Source organism: Danio rerio, chromosome 16 (assembly GCF_052040795.2).
Source record: "Danio rerio strain M-AB ecotype USA chromosome 16, GRCz13ab, whole genome shotgun sequence".
Lineage (NCBI taxonomy): Eukaryota > Metazoa > Chordata > Actinopteri > Cypriniformes > Danionidae > Danio > Danio rerio.
The window spans coordinates 3,726,934-3,746,810 of record NC_141036.1 but is presented as its reverse complement, the minus strand read 5'-3'; the positions used below and the strand labels follow the sequence as shown (position 1 = coordinate 3,746,810).

The following is a 19,877-nucleotide window of genomic DNA, read 5'->3' as shown; positions in this document are numbered from 1 at the left end:
TTGAGCTTAACAACCGAAATTAAATATGTCGGCTAATGGATGTTTTCTGTGGATTGAGTTTCCACCGTTTCCTTACTCCACAAAAGTAAAGGAGTAAAAAGAGAAAGTAAAGAGAAAGTAAAGACACTGAATGGAGGAGGCTCGTTCTTTATCCTCGTGCTGCAGATGGTCTGTTTGACTGTTTTCTTGCTAATGAAGCGTTCAGTTTTCCACTTACAAAGTCCTCCGTGTAAATAGTAAATGGACCATGGCGTGACGCAACTGACTCTTGAAGGGAATGGGAGATGAGACTCTGATTGGTTTAATGCACGTTATGCTCAAAACACTGACATAACTCATTAAGAGAACCACGGCGCAGACCCAATTTCATTCATTCATTCATTCATTCATTCATTCATTCATTCATTCATTCATTCATTCATTTCCTTGCCGGCTTAGTTCCTTTATTAATCCGGGGTCGCCACAGCGGAATGAATCTTCAACTTATCCAGCACGTTTTTACACAGCGGATGCCCTTCCAGCTGCAACCCATCTCTGGGAAACATCCACACACACACATACACATACACACACACTCTACGGACAATTTAGCCTACCCAATTCTCCTGTACCGCATGTCTTTGGATTGTGGGGGAAACCGGAGCACCCGGAGGAAACCCACAGGAACGCAGGGAGAATATACAAACTCCACACAGAAACGCCAACTGAGCCAAGGTTCAACCCAGCGACCCAGCGACTTTCTTGCTGTGAGGTGACAGCACTACCTACTGCGCCACTGCTTCACCCCCAGACCCAATTTTCCATCTATTTCTTAAAATAGCAAAAGTGGATTCGCCCTTAATGCTTTTGCGCCATGCACTTTAGACTTTGCGCTTAGATCGTTAAAAATAGAGCCTTAAAATTTTAGCACTGATTAATTTGCTGTGTACACTGAAAAATCTTGTTTGCTGTTTGTTCAAACTACATTTTTAAAGTGAGCTGAAACAACACAGAGTTGAATTTTTGGGGGGACAACATCATTGTTTTATGTTCAATCCACTTAAAATGTAAAAAAAACTAATAAGCTAACTTAATTCTTTCATGTTGTCCCAACACAAATCGAATGTGTGGAATCCAGCTTTTTTTATTTACAGTGTACTCCACCTGTAGACACACTGTAGTCACTCTGTCTTTGGATCTTCTTCTTTTTCTTTGTCTGTTAGCCACATGCTGGTCTATATTTTAGGCAATCAGGTCTGTCTGTCAGGACTGCGGCTCTTTTTTTAAATTACAAAGCAAGCCACAACAATTCACCATCCAAACACCAGGACGGAGGTCAAAGCAATGAAATGTCACGGAAAGCTTGGAGAATGCAACAGCGGCCTTGTGGGTAAGGAAAGAAAGGACATCACGTTGAGATGAAAATGCTTCAGTCCACGACGGTTGGATTGCAGTATTTTGTAAGACCAGAGTCTGGACCCCTTTGCGAGTTTCATCATGTTAGGGTGGAAAAACGCGGTGAAGCGTGCACCAAGCAGCTGGTTTCATTAACCTCCTGTCCAACCCTGGAGAGAAGGAAGCAGGGTAAGGCGATGTAAATGGTGACCTTCTAAATATGCAGCCAGATATCAGCGAGTGAACGCCTCCCTGCTCCTAGAGAGGGAGGGAGTGTCATGGCAGACAGCTAGGAAGAAAAAAAAACTAGGCCACTTGTTTCAACAGTTGAGTCACCTTGGCAATACCGACTTTGAGCCTCCGGGGTGTGAATTTGCCCGTGTTACGGAGCGTGATGGGACGGTTTGTGTGCTGTCATATCTATATTTCTCACAAGAGAGACCGTTTTACGTTATTTTTGGTAACAATTATATTGTAATGATCCGCGTGTAGCAATTGCTCTGTTTTGTCATGCTGTTATACAGCCTGTAATTGCTCCAGCATCAGCCCAGATACGTCCATTAAGAATGAACAATGACTTCTCAAACAATGGACTTCATCTGTTTTAATAGTTATTGTGTTTCTCACAATCGTGCTCAGTTTGTACTAGTCGGATAATTTCGTGATTGTGTGCTAGCTGTGCCTTCTGAAATATGCCGACGGAAGTCAAGGAAAACAAAATAGGGTTGATGTACTTGTTTAACACATATTGCGAACACTTGTATTGCTTCATGTTTATACTATATAGCTGTGTTTCTCAACCATGTTCCTGGAGGAACACCAGCTCTGCACATTTTCCAGGTCTCCTTAATCGAACACACTGCATTCAGAACTTCAGCTCACTAGCTCAGAACTAATCAGTGTGACAGACAAAGGAGACCTCCAAACATGCAGTGTTGGTGGTCCTCCACACTGTAAATAAAATAGGGGTTTTGGCAAAACAATGAACAAAGTGATAGTGTTGGATAAACCATTTATTTTTACCAACAACACACAAGCCTCTCCTACAAATGAGCACTGGTTGTATGATCGCCGGATTTATGGTTTCTCTGCAGTATTTCCAAAAGTGCCAGAAGTAAAAATGTTATTATTTACCCCACCAGTGGGGCGAGTTGTAATAGACAGGGGATTAGTTGTAACACATGCTTGAAAAGGCAGATTTCACACAATTCATTTAATTTTTGTTTACTTTATATAGTAGCTATATTCCTCAGTACTTAGCTCAATTATTTTTTTATTCTACATAGCACAGTATGTTTATTTATTTACTAGATGCAGAAGGCTGCTAGCTCTCTGCAACTCTCACATGGTCACCCACTGAAGCTCAGCAAGGCTGCGCATGCTCAGTACCTGCATGGGAGACCACATGGGAAATCTAGGTTGCTGCCGGAAGTGGTGTTAGTGAGGCCAGCAGGGGGCGCTCAACCTGTGGTCTGTCTAGGTCCTCATGCCCCAGTAGAGTGACGGGACTCTATACTGCTCAGTGAGTGCAGTCTTTTGGATGAGACACTAAACCTGACTCTCTGTGGTCGTTACAAATCCCAGAGTAGGGGTTTAACCCCATCATCCTGGCCAAATTAGCCCACTGGCCTCTGTCCATCATGGCCTCCTAACCCTCCCCATATCATAATTGGCTTCATGACTCTGTCTCCTCTCCACCAATCAGCTGGTGTGCGGTCTGGTGCTAAATGGGTGCCGTCGCGTCATCCAGGTGGATGCTTCACACTGGTGGTGGATGAGGAGATTCCCCCCATTGTGTAAAGTGCTTTGAGTGCCCAGAAAAGCGCAATATAAATGTAAGGAATTATTATTATTATTACTAGATAAACACATTTGGGTTTATTTGCATTATTATCCATTATTATACCGTGCATTTATTTGTATTATTAGCAATAAAAAATATTTTTTTTTTATTAAAAAACATTTTTTATTAAAAACATTTTTTATTTAAAGTTTTTAACATTACGCTTAAAAGTCAAAAAATGTTTTGTTTGTTTAGTTGGTGTCCAACAGTGTGTGGTTTAGTTTTAACACCCTGTTAAAATTAACCCTGCTGTGTCATGTTTTCTTCAAAACTGGCTAGCATTCACTGTGCGTTTTTTTACACCTTTCAAAATGGTTTCATCTTTCAGCCTAGAAGATGGTGATCACAACAATACAAGATTTTACAGTATGTTTATACTTTCACAGATTTTTTCTAAATAAAAAAATATTGACTATAATAAAAATACCTTTTATGCTACAAAAATGGTTTCTCCTGTGTTTCTCATCCAAATTTTGCCAAACTTTTTCAATAATTGGCAGAAAGACGTCTGCCGACACTGTGGTGAAAAATCTTGGAAGCATGCCATGATTAACCCTGAGCTCCATGTTACATTTTAGACGGCGTTACTTTGTGCCCCGCACTCCCCTACTGCTTGCCTTAAATTGTTAGGGTTATTGTTGAGTCAATTGAACTTAAATGATATTCTACTGACTTAAATCAGCTTGCCTAATTCATAAAAGTATGTTAAAACATGATTAACCTAGTTTAATAAGTTACAATTAATTAAAAACATATGTTGTCATGGCTTATTGATCATATCATTTTCTACAGTGCAGGAACGTGGTTGAGAAACTCTGCTATAGAGCTCAATAGTTGGGTTTTATAAGTAAAATCTTATGAAAAAGATTATTTTATATAATCTGCACAGGGAATTGATTTTTACCAGTAACTACCAAACCTTTGAAGATTTCATGAAAATAAAACAAAAAATAGCTAGTTTTTAGATTTGTTCGATTCTTAATTAAAAAACAAGAGCTTTTGCAGTGTAGTCCTGTCTAAATTAGATTGATACTTGTTCAAAATGTTGCATTATGAAAGCTTAATTGTTTTGCCAGTGTGTTTCATGAAGAAAATGTTTGACTAGATTATACAGTATGTTTCAAAAGACTTAATCAATCCTAATGTTTGTTTCCTTAGAGAGCTGACCTTGCTGTGGCTCCTCTCACAATCACCTTCATGCGAGAGAAAGCCATTGACTTCTCCAAACCTTTCTTGAACACCGGCATCAGTATCCTGTACCGGAAACCCAACAGCACCAACTCCGGCTTCTTCTCGTTCCTGAACCCCATGACTCCTGATATCTGGGTCTACATCCTGTTGGCCTACCTGGGCGTCAGCTGTGTGCTCTTCGTCATCGCCAGGTGAGCCACATCCCATCGTACAACTGTGGCTATTAACCTTTGTGGTGCCATGAAATATTTGCTTTGGATTCACTCAGTAGAGCATCAAAGGGCAAACAGTAATGTGTTATTAGTGGTGTTTGCTAAGGCGAAAGGACCAAACCATACCTAGGGAGCAGAATATCAGCAAAGAGATTTGCTGGTGGGATTTTTGTGGCCATTAAAAAACCTTTACAACCATCCTGAATGCTGAAGCAACTGCACAGCAGACACACGCTAATGCACTTTAGGTGCGTAATGCACTTGGAAAATTCTGATCACAACAGCAACTGCATGACAACATCATAGCAACAGATGGCAGCAAGTTTTACACAGGTCATCACTAGATCTAAAAAAAAATCTTATAGTACATTTAAAAGTGGCCATCTTAATGACTTCAAAGGGCATCACAAACACTGGAGAAAAAGCTTCTTTTTTTTGTTTTCCTTAAGACAAGCAAAATAATCTAACTCCATTGGCAGATTATTTTGCTTGTTTTAAGGAAAGAGTTCTATTTTTTGACATAATTTTAACAGTATTTCTAAAAACAAGAGTATTTTTGACTTGTCTAGAAAATGCTATATATGTATTACACTCATAGCAGTGCGATATTGGCACTGGTTAGAGGCGTGAGTTGACATTAGTGCCTTAGTATCCCGCCAATGCCGATATACAGCCATATCGCACTGATAGGAGTGTGATATTGCGTTTATATAACAGTTCAGTGGCATAATCGTGTATATAAAAAACGCAGAGAGTCTAAAAACCCTTTTGTATGAGGAACTACTTTCTTCCGCCATTCATTCACTCCTGCAGCTGACATCAGAACACGTCAAGGACTAAGCTGAAGGAAAATGAATGAATGTATGATTTGTCCTCATAAATTTAAATCTAGCACCATATTTTCTTCCCCTCTAAATTACTTTTGTTCAAATCTGGTCACATGGTATGCCTTTGGGGCGCAGTTTTAAGTATTTAAAAGGGAGCAATGGGCTGTCAGTCATTTAGGGCGGGACTATCATTCATTTAGGGCAGTTGTTTCCAAAGTTTGGCTCGGGACCCCCTTGAGGGTCACGGGAAAATTACAGGGGGTCGCTTGGTAATTTCCAAAAGTCAAATAAATTTTATTAAACTGTTTTTATTACCATATTTTAACCATAACCCACAGAAGATAAAAATAGTAGTTTTTAATAGTAAAAAAAACAACATGCAAATGAAAAGCCATCAGCCTTTCAATGATTTTTTTTATAGGATTGGTGTGTTTACATTAACAACACAGGAACAGTGTTAGCTGCAGCAGATTGATATTATAGCACCAGGTTCCTGACATAATCAAATACATTCAAATAAATACAGGCCACAACTGAAAATTGAGAATGATCTCTGATTAGCGGTACCAAGATTAAACCAGAAATAGACAACACAATCTCACGGCAATTCGTAACTTTTTCATTTAGTGGCTAATTCGTATGAATTCGTACGATCTAATTCGTACAATTTAGTACGATTTGCTTATCCCCCAATGACGGTTGGGGTTAGGGGTGGGGTCAGGTGCCACGCCTCCTTTTTAAAATCGTACCAATTCGTACGACTGAACTCGTACGAATTCGTACGAATTAGCCACTAAACTGGCAAAACGTAAAATACTTACGTTTTCTCGTGAGAGCAGGCTGGAAATAGACGTGTGCTGAAAACCTTGTGTCCACCACTCTCATCAGTTGAGGTTAATATTAAATTAAACAAATTAATAAATGACTATATAATTGATTTGTTATAATTGGATGTTGCTAAACATTTTGTTAGTCCAATCGGTCCCAAAGAAATTTTATGTGCCCTTTTTTATTTTAGCACCGTTTTAATAATACTGTACATCATGATATAGAAAAAAGGACAATCTTAAAGGTGCAGTAGGTGATCTGCCAAAATGCTGACTGCTTAGCATATTATCTTTGGATGACAGGGAGAGACTGTGTTTTAAAGCCACACCTCCAGAAATCGCGAACACACACTTTTTTTATATATTGAAATTTAAAACAAATCCAGTGTTTTGTAGTTAATTACATGCAAGTTTTCAAGTTTATAACCTCAAATAAATTAAGTAGCTGAAATTGTTTAGTTTTTAGTTTGTTTTCAAATTTACTGTTTATTGTTGTTGGTAAGAAATACATTTAACAGCAACATTTTTGTTTTCCAGTAATTTTTTACTTGTTTTACACCACAGATTTTTATTGTTATACAAAACAAAAACATGTACTGTCCCATGTATAAAAAATAACAAGAACATCAGTGTATAGACTTGAAATACAAAACAACCCCATCAGTGCGGAAAAATTTAGTTATCAACCCATTTTTTGGGGGGTTGCTATAAGTTAAATATTGTTTTAAGCAAATTAACAGATATATTTACCTTTAAGTATGCCACATTTTTAAGTTGATGTAATTATCAATATTTTCCTGTTTTGAAAACGTAATAAAATTATTCTGCCAACTTAAAAGTTTTAATCAAATCAACAATTTAGAATTTTTTGCTTACAACAATGTGTTAAACTATATAATGGTAACAGACCTCTTGAGTTTTTTTTTAGAGTGCCACAATTATGTATTTAACAAAATAAAAAATAAATAAATAAATAAAAATGTATTCCAAAGTGTTCCTGTGGCTCAATCTGCACGCTAAGCCAGTTAAAGCTATGAGATTAGCTTCATGTGCAGAACAGCTTGAATGTGAAAAAAACACTTTAAAATAATAAATAAATAAATAAATAAATAAATAAATAAATAAATAAATAAATAAATAAATAAATAAATAAATAAATAAATAAATAAGTTTCTTCTCCTCAATAATCACAGTCACATTCAAAAGATAAATCTGACCTTTAGCTTGTAACAGTCAGTCATGTGAGAGCCAATGGCAGGCTGTCGTTTTGAATATGTGATTATTATGGCAGATGGCAATGACGATCAAATATAGCCTTGTCACATAGAAATATTTGACCTCTGCACTGGAAATTAGCTGTTTGGAATGCTTCTGCTGGATTTATTTTCACTTTTTTATGTACAGCAGATTTGGAACAAGTTGCCATATAAAGTGTCGCAAAACTGCTATTAAAGGTTCACATCACATAGTTTGTAATCACATTTTACAGTCTTTTCCTAACACCCTGCTTGAGGGTGTTTTGAGCGGCAGCATCACCACTTGTAGAAGCGTTTTATTCAGAAGGCTTTTCTGAATGACCATTAATGAAGGGTACAGGAGCTAAAGACTTTACATACTAGCATGTCCTCAAACATCAACCATCTGAGAAAGCAGGCTGAAAGGTTTTAGATCTCTTGAATAACAATATCAGGCATCTCGTTCAATTAGACACCGGCTTCAGAAATAAACTCATTAGATGGAACAGCATCAAAAGAAACCTCAGAAATATATAATACTCAAAGGTTTTAATGAAAATGATAGCTTTAGGTAGTTTGCAAGAAGTCACAACAACATATGCTGATAAAATTGTCCATTTTCAATATAATACTACCACAATTAAGTGCAATTTACACTGGCACAGACAGAACAGTCAGCCTCTCATTTTACAAAATGGGGATAAATGGATTTATGAGCTGGGAGTGTGTTTTTAAAAATCGTATTTTCACATGTAGGTGAAAAAAAAAATGCAGGAGCTAGTGGAGGTGGATCTTAATATTAGCCATTGTATAATAAACACACATACATGCATGCACACACACATGAAGAAAATCCCAAACCATGGTGCACAGGATAATAATAGGTTTTGAAAATTAAAGCTAATATAATGAACAGAAAAATATTAAAGGCTTCAATATACCGGCTATATGAGAAACCACACAAGGACCAGGTGAACATAATCAAAAAAAATCAATAAACTAAAATAACAAAGAAAATACATGCAACAAACATACCCACTTTAATTATGACTGAGTTATTACTGTTTAACTGTCTAAAAGATCTAAATTATTAGACTTGACAGTTTTTGAAATGTGTAGCATTTTACTTTGAGGATAGACATACTGATTTAGCTTGGAAATGTGCTAGTCCAAAAAAAAAATAATAATAATAATATATATATATATATATATATATATATATATATATATATATATATATATATATATATATATATATATATATATATATATATATATATATGTATATATATATTTTTTTTTATATATATAATTTGGCCAATCAATTTATTTATTTATTTATTTATTTATTTATTTATTTATTTATTTATTTATTTATTTATTCTCATTTATTTGTTTATTTATTTAACTTTTATTTGTTGTTTTCTGCATTGTTTAATTAATTAATTAGTTTATTGTTTTATTTGCTTATTTATCCATTTATTTGTAGATTGTTTTGATTATTTATTTATTTTTATTTTTTATTTTATTTAATTCATTATTTATTTGTTTGTTTATTTATTTATTTGTTTGTTTGTTTGTTTGTTTATATATTAATATATGTTTTATTACTTTATTTATTTATATATCTATTTATTTATTGTTTTATTTGTTTCTTGTTTTATTTATTTCTTGTTTTGTTTGTTTGTTTATTTATTGTTTTACTTGTTTATTTTTTGTTTTGATTATTTATTTATTTATTGTTTTATTTGTTTATTGTTTTTTATGTATTTATTTTTATTGTTTATTTTGTGTTGTTTAATTATGCATTGTTTTATTTTTTATTGTTTTATTTTTTTAGGTTTTATTTATTTCATTTATTATATTTTATGCTTTATTTTTTATTGTTTTTTATATCATTTTATGTATTTATTTATTTATTGTGTTATTTATTGTTTTATTGTTTTTCTTTATTTTATATAATTATTTGTCTGTTTATTCATTTTATTTAACACATTTCATACTCATAACAAAGTACTTTACATAAACAAAAGGATTAAAAGAATCACAAAATAATCACAAAATGGTGTAAGAAATAAAACAACAAAGAACTAAATTGATTAAAACAGATTATTAAAAGAAATTGTAAATAAATACAATGACGGTTGATGATTTTTATCTTGGATTACTGCATATTGTTATTACTCTTATTCACACACATACCTGCACTCTACGAACAATGTGTTTGGACTGTGGGTAAAACCAGAGCACACGGAGGAAACGTTGGGAGAACATGCCAACTCCACACACAAAAAAGCCAGTTGACCCAGCCAATGCTCAAACCAGCGACCTTCTTGCGGTGAGGTGAAAGCGCTTCCCACTGCACCACCGTGCTGCACCTGGAACTTTAAAATAGTTTCTCAAATTATTTAAGGGTGCAAAAAATATCATACATATCAGGAAGCACTTACAGCAACATTGGTTTAGCCCTGGAAATCTATATTTGAAGTTTCAGAAGAATGGGCAAGACGTACAAATGAGAACCTCAGCTCTCATGCCCCAGTGGCTGTGTAATAACATGCATTCTTTGCACCATCTTTCTAGGCTTATCTTTCAAACCACCAGAACATTATTCAGTTTTCAATTTTCCAGGAGTTAGGGCTGTGTGTTGTTCAGTTATGTATGAGCTTGGAGATCAAAAAAGAATATTTATATACTTTTTAAATTAATAATAACAATATTACAGTGACACATCGATAACATTTCTATTATATAAATTTATTTATTTATTTGTATTTATTTATTTATTTTTAGGTCATAATTGTGAGATTATACACTTGTGTTTAGATGTTTTTGTCACAATTAATTTATAAATTTTCCTTCAGCTTAGTCCCTTTATTCATTAGGGGTCACCACAGAGGAATAAATCGCTAATTTATTATTATTATTATTATTATTATTATTATTATTATTATTATTATTATTATTATTATTATTATTATTATTATTACAATGACACAAATCAAGAACTTTTCAGCTGAATAAAAAGATAATCCCAATAAAATAATTATAACATATTAAAATAATAATGTAAAAAATAATTTAAAAAATTCATACATTTATCAGTTTTTTTAAAGTCATAATTATTTAAGTTATTATTAAAATGATAATTATAATAAAATAATAATAATAATGTATACAAATATAATAAAATAATAATCTAAACTTTTTTGTCAGGACTTCATGTCATTCAGTAATGTATGAGCCTGGAGACATAAAATAAAGAAATAAAAGAAGATGAATATGCTTATTATTATTATTATTATTATTATTAGTAGTAGTAGTAGTAGTAGTAGTAGTAGTAGTAGTAGTAGTATTACTATTTTCACAATAATTACAATGACACAAATCAAGAACTTTTCAGCTGAATAAAATTATAATTATAATAAAATAATAAAATGTCTTTAAAAAATAATAAAGTAAAAAGGATTTTTTTTTTTAAGTTGTACTTTATTTTTTAAAGTCATAAATTATTTAATTTATTATAATAAATGATTTAAATAATGCCATATTTATTTAATTTATATGTAAATACATAAATATGGTAAAGAATTACACTTTGGATATGGCAATGAGTAAAAACATGCCCATAGACAAATGTAATCCTGCGATGTGTCCTCTGCAGGTCTCCCGCTACGGTGCCTGTACTCTGCTAACAAGTCCCTTGACAATACCTGCGTCTTTCGTCTTTTTGAAGCATCTGCTTTCAGACGTTCGCTTTTATACTGTAGATGTTAAAGGACAGGTGTTATAAGGGAAATTACAGACATCTGCAGTTGGTAGGAGTGTCCAGAGTTAATTACGTTATGCTTTAACAAGCTGTTGAAAAGAGCTGAAGCGATGTCACAGTTAGTGAGTACTTGCCTTGATTTGAACAAAATGCAAAATGCCCTGAAGTGGCCAATCTGTAGTACATTTCCCTGGGGTTACATAACTGCCTTAGGTATGATAGTAAAGTCTAGTTTAAAGTTAAGTGCTACTCTGATATAAAGAATACGTAGTTAAAAAGATGCAAAGTCATTTGTGTAGTTTTAAACTATTTCTTTTAAAAACACCTTTGTGTATGTTAGCAAATACTGAATAACTACCTCTAAACACACTCACACACACACCCAAAGTAAATCCAAAACCAAGGTGCACAGGATAATCATAATAACTTTGGAAAATAAAGCTAATATAATGAACAGACACAAATGAAGGCTTAAATATACAGAGTAAATGAGAAACTACACAAGGACCAGGTGAACATAATCAAAAAAATCAATGAGTAACTGAATTACCAATCAAAAAGAAAATCTAAAACCATGATAGAAAGGATAATCATAATAATTTTTGAAAAACAAAGCTAATATAGTCAACAGAAACATATTATACAAAGGCTTAAATATACTGACTAAATGAGAAACCACACAAGGAGCATACTAAAACATTGCGTACGCACAAAGCTGTAAATGTGCATTATATATATATATATATATATATATATATATATATATATATATATATATATATATTAATTTATTCATTTTTCTTGTCGGCTTAGTCCTTTTATTAATCCGGGGTCGCCACAGCGGTGTGAACCGCCAACTTATCCAGCAAGTTTTTACGCAGCGGATGCCCTTCCAGCCGCAACCCATCTCTGGGAATCATCCACACACAGTCATTCACACACACACACACACTACGGACAATTTAGCCTACCCAATTCACCAGTACCACATGTCTTTGTACTGTGGGAGAAACCGGAGGAAACCCACACGAATGCAGGGAGAACATGCAAACTCCACACAGAAACGCCAACTAAGCCGAGGCTCGAACCAGCGACCCAGCGACCTTCTTGCTGTGAGGCGAACGTGCTACCCACTGCGCCACTGCGTCGCCTATATATATATATATCCAGCTAAGTACCTGTACTCTGCTTTGCCCAAAGATCCCATCCCCAGCCAGCCAGGGGGTTGTATTGCTCACCAGCGTGTAACAGGCTGCCTTTGTGCCTAATAAACTGGCCTTATTTTGCACGAACCCCTGGTGTATTGTCTGCCCATTCTCCCAAGTCTCATACACCAGTCTTTTCTGATCCTTCCGTTAACAAACGAATGAATCGCCCACTGTAAGCGTGTAGACTGCTGAATCAATTATTTCCCCTGTTACGATTTAAAAGATGTTAAATAAAGGGGAAGAGGAGTAACATTAATTTTTGGGTGAAACACATAAGCAACCACACAACATCAATACATGACGGACAAAACCAAGACCAGCTAAATGCAATAAAGTGATTTTATTTACAAAAATAGTGATAATAATGAATGCCAAAAAAATGTATATAGAAAGATTATTAAATATTTACAAAGAGACATTGAACTTCACAGATAACAAATGACATAAGATGTTTGACCAGATATGGGAGAGTTGGAGAAATGAGACGCGGGCGGCATCCAAACAATACAAATAAATAAAACAAAAACAATCTATTTGGCCCAATCTCTACCCTATCTATCCAAAATAAAAATGCAGAAGTTATTGAAAAGAAATCTCCGCGTCTATTACGCACTTCCTAACCTTCGCTAATCTCTGATGGGAAAACAAAAAGTACAGTGGGTGGAGCACGCCCCTTACCTAGTGTGTCTAATACAGAGATTTTCAAACTACTTGTGCACAATGTATGTCGCACGACATTCTTACCTGTCCCACTCAGATGCGCATGACACTGACGGTAGACAAATGAAGAACAAATAACGGACAGATACCAAATTGTAACACACAGTAGACATATATAAAAAAAAAACACTGACATACAGTATAACACAGAAATTCAGGGCCTCCAGAGTAGCGTCCTGTCACCACTTTTATGCCATGGTGGCAGCTGCTGGATTGGAGACCTTGGGTGACGTCAAGGGGGGCACGGCAAACAGCTGGGCAGCGGTAGCCAATCGAAGCCACTGTATAGGTGGAAGCGGGAGAGAGGTAGAGAGCAAGCGAGCACGGAGAGAGAGAGAGAGAAAGGGAGAGAGAGAAAGAAAGAGACTGGCGAGAAAAAATATATATAAATAATAATCACGCAACACAGAAATGTACAGGAATGTAACACCCCTCACACTTCCAATAATATCCAGGTAAGCATAGCGTCTTCTTGACTCATGACTTCAGGATCTGTTTGTCTTCGCGGCTGTGTTAGTGGGCGGGGCACAGGTTTAAATTTTCCCGGGTTTGCGCCCATAACAATTATGTTTAATAGTCACGTCACGCCGAAACGGCTAAAGACTCGTTATGAAGACGAATCATTCTAACCACTATGAGTCGACTCTTTTTTTGGATGAATCAATAGTTTTAAAAACTGTCCACTTTCAGATTTAAGCCTTAGCTGGATATTCCACTTCACTTAGAGCTGTGTTACACACTACATGGAAGCTCATTTTCGCAAACCCCCAATAGGGGCTCTTTAAATGTAATGTTTGTGACTCGTTCTGATTCTTACAGGTTCAGTCCTTACGAGTGGTACGATGCCCATCCGTGCAACCCAGGCTCCGACGTGGTAGAAAACAACTTCACCCTCCTCAACAGCTTCTGGTTCGGCGTCGGCTCCCTCATGCAGCAAGGTACGGCGCTTCCACCGCGAACACAACACACTTTCCAAACACTGCAAACGAGCCCCAAAAAACCCTGACAACAGCGTGACATGACTGTCTTCCACCCTTTACCTGTCAAAAGCATGTGGAGTTCAGACTTCTCTGACAGGAGGAGGAAGCAGTCAGCTTGCTTGTCAGTGAGGCGGGGATGAGGGGTGTCAGACATCTGTCATACACACTGGCAGGTTAGAGGGATAACAGCAGCGTTTGTTTCCTGACACTCAGACGCCATCAGAGACCTTCACTATTGTGAGTTTGAGCTTGGGATGAAAGTCGACAGAACACTGTCTCAATCGTAGCTCATGCGCAGCAGGAGCGTCTCTATGGTTCATCTCATCAGTGTTTGGCCAGATGTCCCGTTTCTGTATGATGTTGCTTTTTTAGTTCTTGTCTCAATTTATAGTGTTTCTTTCATTCACCGTTGCTGTCATGCAGTAGGGTGGTGTGACTTCAGTTATCCTTAACCAGGGTTAAAATGGAGGTTTTAGAAAGAACAAGTGAATCGTTTCATACCAATAACTCATGTTGACTAATTCATAAGATTCATTCAGCCGAGATGTTTGAATTGAATCGTTTGTATTTGTTTGCACAGTTATGATTGCTTTGCTTTAAACCAGATGAATTCTTACTTTTATAAGAGAGCAGAAAACAGAATACATATTGTCTGGGGAACATCACACTTGATAGGGCCCTATCATACACTGGGCGCAATAAGGTGCAGGACGTGTAGGGCAGTTTGATGCTATTTTCAGACCATCGCAACTCTAATTTTCACGGTTTGCTATGTTGTGGATTCATGAGGGTGCTGGTATGTAAAGGAGGTGGCATTGTTGGTGCATTGCTATTTTGAGGAACTAAAATAGACTGCTCCGTTGACCAACTAAAAGCTGCTCTAAATTGTAGCACAGAGCGCGTTAGTTTTGTGTCTATGCGGGTCCAAACACTTACACATTGCTTAATACACACAGGTTGTACTGCAATACACAAATATCTTTACATGTGAAAACAAAAAATAAAGATTAAAAATGTTACAAAAATTTGATTTGTCCACCTGACGGGTTTTGGAGACGTATGCATCACTGGGGTATAAGAATAGGACACGTGTTTGGAAATAACTTCACTTTACCACGTCGTTAACACTTTTTGTGTTATTATTTGTGTTATTATTATTTGTGTTATTATTGTTCATTTATTCTTTTGCTGGAAATTAGAACTGAGTTTAGAAATAGTTTTGAAACAAATCTTTGCACTTAACAAAGTAAATTAAAAACGTAGGCTAATGGATGTCTCCAATGAAGTGAGTTTCCACCGTTTCCTTACTCCACTAAAGTAAAGGAGTAAAGAGTAGAAGTAAAGTAAAGAGAAAGTAAAGAGGCTGAATGGAGGAGGCTCATTTTTTATCCTTGAGCTGCAGATGGTCTGTTTAACTGTTTTCTTGCTAGTGAAGCGTACAGTTTTTTCACTTACAAAGTCTGCCATGTAAATAGCAAATGCGCCATGGCGCAACACAACTGACTCTTAAAGGGAGATGAGACTCAGATTAGTTTAATGCAGGTTATGCTCAAAACACAACCTGTTAGGTCATAAGTCAGAGCACAGACTGTATTTTTTCATCCTTATAACAGCTAAAGTGGATTTGGACACGCCATTAATGCTTTTGTGCCATGCACTTTAGACTTTGTGCTTAGATCGTTAAAATAGAGCCCGTTGATTGTGTTGTCTTAGGTTGTGTTTTTCGTTTTATTAAATATTATTTAAACTCAAAGTGTAACTTTAACATCTTGCAGTGGTTCTTTTCATCATAAACTGTCTAAAATGCAGGGTTCCACACAATTACTTTATAATGTCCCAACACAAATTTATTGTTAACTCTAAAGTATTTTCAAATTGAAGTGGACTGAGCACAAATCTATTTTAGTCATAAAAAACACATTGTGTTGTTTCAACTAATTTTATATAAGTAATTCGAACAAGCAGCAAAAGTCATTTCTTTGAGTCAAAGTTTTTCAGTGCACAGTTCGATATTGCACCACATATATTTTAGTAAACGAACACAAAAACTATTGGTCGATAACCAATTCAGTTTATTGAAATAAAAATCACAATACATGACAAACTAGTACAAAGCTAAATGAAAAACAAACTGAAATAAAATAACAATTAGCAAAGGTTTGTGGCAGAACATTTAGCTTGCGGCCAAACACATGATTGTTTACAAAAACATAATTTCCTAATAAACATAAAACACATACTACATTTAATAATTTTGCCAAAAGACAGTAAATAAGGCATGTTTAACTATATACACTATCTGACAAAAGTCTAGCCGTCGATCCCAGTTGTAAGAGCAACAAATAATAACTTGACTTTTAGTTGATCATTTGGAAAAGTAATATTACAGAAGACCTACTGGAACCCACATGGACCCAATATTCTCACAGAAATCAGTCAAGTTTGTTAAAGAAAAAATCATGAAAATCTTGGGCGTGCGAGAGTGGATTGCATCATCAATACTTTGAGGTATCAAGACATTTGTGCTGCCCATTACATTACAAACCAAAGTAGAGGGCAAGTTCTTAAGCAGGATAGCGCTCCTCATACTTCAGCCTCCACATCAAAGCTCCTGAAAGCAAAGGTCAAGGTGCTTCAGGATTGGCCAGCCCAGTCACCAGTCATGAACATTATTGAGCATGTAGGGATTAAGATGAAGGAGGAGGCATTGAAGATGAATCCAAAGAATCCTGATGAGCTCTGGGAGTCCTGCAAGAACGCCTTCTTTGGCATTCCAGATGTTATTTGAGTCATTGCAGAAATGTATGGATGCAGTCCTCCAAATGGGAGTCATACACAATATTCATTCTTTTTCCAATGCAGCATGACTTTACATTCTATACTGAATAAACCGGCCACTATTCCAGCAAATGTTTTAAGCAATTGATGCCCTTCAAGCCGCAACCCAGTACTGGGAAACCAAAGCATCCAAATTAATTTAAACAGGTAAAGATGTTGTTATACATGAGCTTATGAGCTTACTTAAAATCAATTTGTTTAAAGCAAATTTTAAAATTGTATCACCATAAAGTAATTTATAAGTATTAAACTAAATTAAACTTGAAATGCAAACTTTCAGATATTGTTAACGTCATCCTCAAATCATTTGGTTCCAGTGTTTTAGTCCTTTATTAGAACTTGTTTTAAACAAGAAACGATCTCCAACCCTAATAAGAGTTTTATCTTAGCACAAAACTAAAGTAAATGACTCTCTCTCTCTCTCTCTCTCTCTCTCTCTCTCTCTCTTCCTCAAATATTATTTCCCTTAATACCATTTTAAATATTTTTCCTTTGGCTCAGTGCTGAGGTGCCGCCCCACAGAATTAGACGGAGGAAGCTATTAAAGACACGCAGGGGTTGAAGCTGTTTTCACACCCCTCACAGGCACACATTAGCGAACGATACCCTCCAAACCAAACGGCATAATAAAGCAGGCCAGGGAGTAATGGAAATGTTTTACCTCACGTAAGGAGACAAATAGAAAAAGTCTCTTCCTGTGCCCGCGGTGGATCTTTGCTCACGGGGAGCGCAAATCTGCTGCACATTTCATTACGCATGAAATCTCCACTGATATGTATGCGATACCTGTCAATTTTGAAACAACCAAGTGAAGCTAGCAGCCATGCAGTTTGTGTGCCGGTTGGTTGGCTGAAAGTCTCTGTTGACTCGCAAAGGCGTCTCTTTACTTATTCCAGTTGCATGAATGATTGATAATGATTCACGCTTTAGCAGTAATTTGGAGTTTAAACGCTGGGAAAGCATCCGCAGCATTAGATGGGGCTAAAAATAAAGACAAGGGTTTGTTTGTGGAATTCGGCTGAAGGTGTTCTGAAGAGGATTTTCACAGTCATGTAACTTGGAGAACAATATGTATTAAATAAAGCAGTTTCTTAGTGCTGTGCAGGTAAATCTCACTCCTCTGACTTCTAAGGGTGCTCTAGTGACAGATGCTAGGGGCCATGGTCTTTAGCCTCCTTGTTATAGCATCAACTCCCATACAAAGAATTGACAGTTAGGTGCTACCTCAGAGCAGGTTGGGTGGTGTAGGACCGGCGGGGTTATATTGTTGCTGTAACCTGATGGGAGTGAGGTTTAGGGGGATGAATGTAGCGGAGGCCAGCTAGTTAAGTGCTGTGCAGGTAAACCTCACTCCTCTGACTTCAAATGGTGCTCTATTGATAGACACTAGGGGCCATGGTCTTTAGCCTCCTTGTTAGAGCAACTGACTCCAATGCAAAGAATCGCCAGTTCGATCTTAGCTCAGAGCAGGTTGGGTGCAGTAGGACCGGTGGGTTACAAGTGAGGGCTCATTCGGGATGGATGTGATGTTTAGGGGGGGTGAGTGTAGCGAAGGCCACCAAGAGAAGTGCTATGCAGATAAACCTCACGCCTCTGACCTCTAAAGGTGCTCTAGCGACAGACAGTAGGGGCCATGGTCTTTAGCTTCCTTGTTAGAGCAACCCACTCCCACCCCCGGTTCGATCCCAGCTCGGAACAGGTTTGGTGGTTACATGTAGAGTGAAGTTTTTATATATATATATATATATAGTTGAGGGCCACAACATGTTTTGCTCCATTGACTTCCCTTTACACAGTACTCATGTGAATGCAAGATTTGATTGTTTTGCATTTTTACTGTTTTCCAAAAGTCTACTTTGGTAAACGTCGACCATGGACTTCTGAATGTGAAGACGTGTGAGCAGTAGTTGCGTTTTGTTTTGTTTATTTATTTGTTTGTTCTTATTTTATTGTGTGTGTGTGTGTGTGTGTGTGTGTGTGCGTGTGTGTGTGTGTGTGTGTGTGTGTGTGTGTGTGTGTGTGTGTGTGTGTGTGTGTGTGTGTGTGTTTGTGTGTGTGTGTGTGTGTGTGTGTATACAGTTGAAGTCAGAATTATTAGCCTCCCCGAATTATTAGGGCCCCAATTTCTGTTTAACAGAGGGAAGATTGTTTCAGCACATTTCTAAACATGATAGTTTTAATAACTCATTTCTAATAACTGATTTATTTCCTCTTTGTCATGATGACAGTAAATAATATTTGACTAGAAATTTTTCAAGACACTTCTACACAGCTTAAAGTGATATTTAAAGGCTTAACTAGGTTAATAAGGTGAACTAGGCAGGTTAGGGTAATTAGGCAAGTTATTGTATAACGATGGTTTGTTCTGTAGATTATCGAAAATAAATTAGCTTAAAGGGGCTAATGATTTTGTCCCAAAAGTGTTTTTTAAAAAATTAATAACTGCCCATTGTAGCCGAAAGAAAACAAATAAGAGTTTATCCAGAAGAAAAAATATTATCAGACATACTGTGAAAATTTCCTTGCTCTGTCAAACATCATTTGGGAAATATTTAAAAGAGAAAAAAAAATCAAAAGGGGGCTAATAATTCTGACTTCAACTATATATATATATATATATATATATATATATATATATATATATATATATATATATATATATATATATATATATATATATATACTGGTTGTGGCTGGAAGGGCATCTGCTGCGTCCTCTGCGTAAAACATACGATGCTGGTTTAGTTGGTGGTTCATTCGGCTGTGGTGACCCCTGATAAATAAGCGACTAAGCCCAAGGAAAATGAATGAATTAATAAATGGCTGCTGGAGCCCATTAACTTCCATAGTAGT

General features: G+C 36.1%; 1 protein-coding gene across 2 annotated transcripts in view; it reads left to right on the top strand.

Annotated features, from left to right (window-relative positions):
* grik3 (glutamate ionotropic receptor kainate type subunit 3) overlaps positions 1 to 19,877 on the top strand; it is a 215,317-nt gene that overhangs the window by 174,261 nt on the left and 21,179 nt on the right. For both annotated transcript variants that reach the window (XM_087286435.1, XM_087286434.1), the window contains exons 11-12: positions 4,376 to 4,599; positions 14,026 to 14,144. In XM_087286435.1, the coding sequence (XP_087142561.1) occupies positions 4,376 to 4,599; positions 14,026 to 14,144 (343 nt within the window). The remainder of the gene's footprint in view (positions 1 to 4,375; positions 4,600 to 14,025; positions 14,145 to 19,877) is intronic.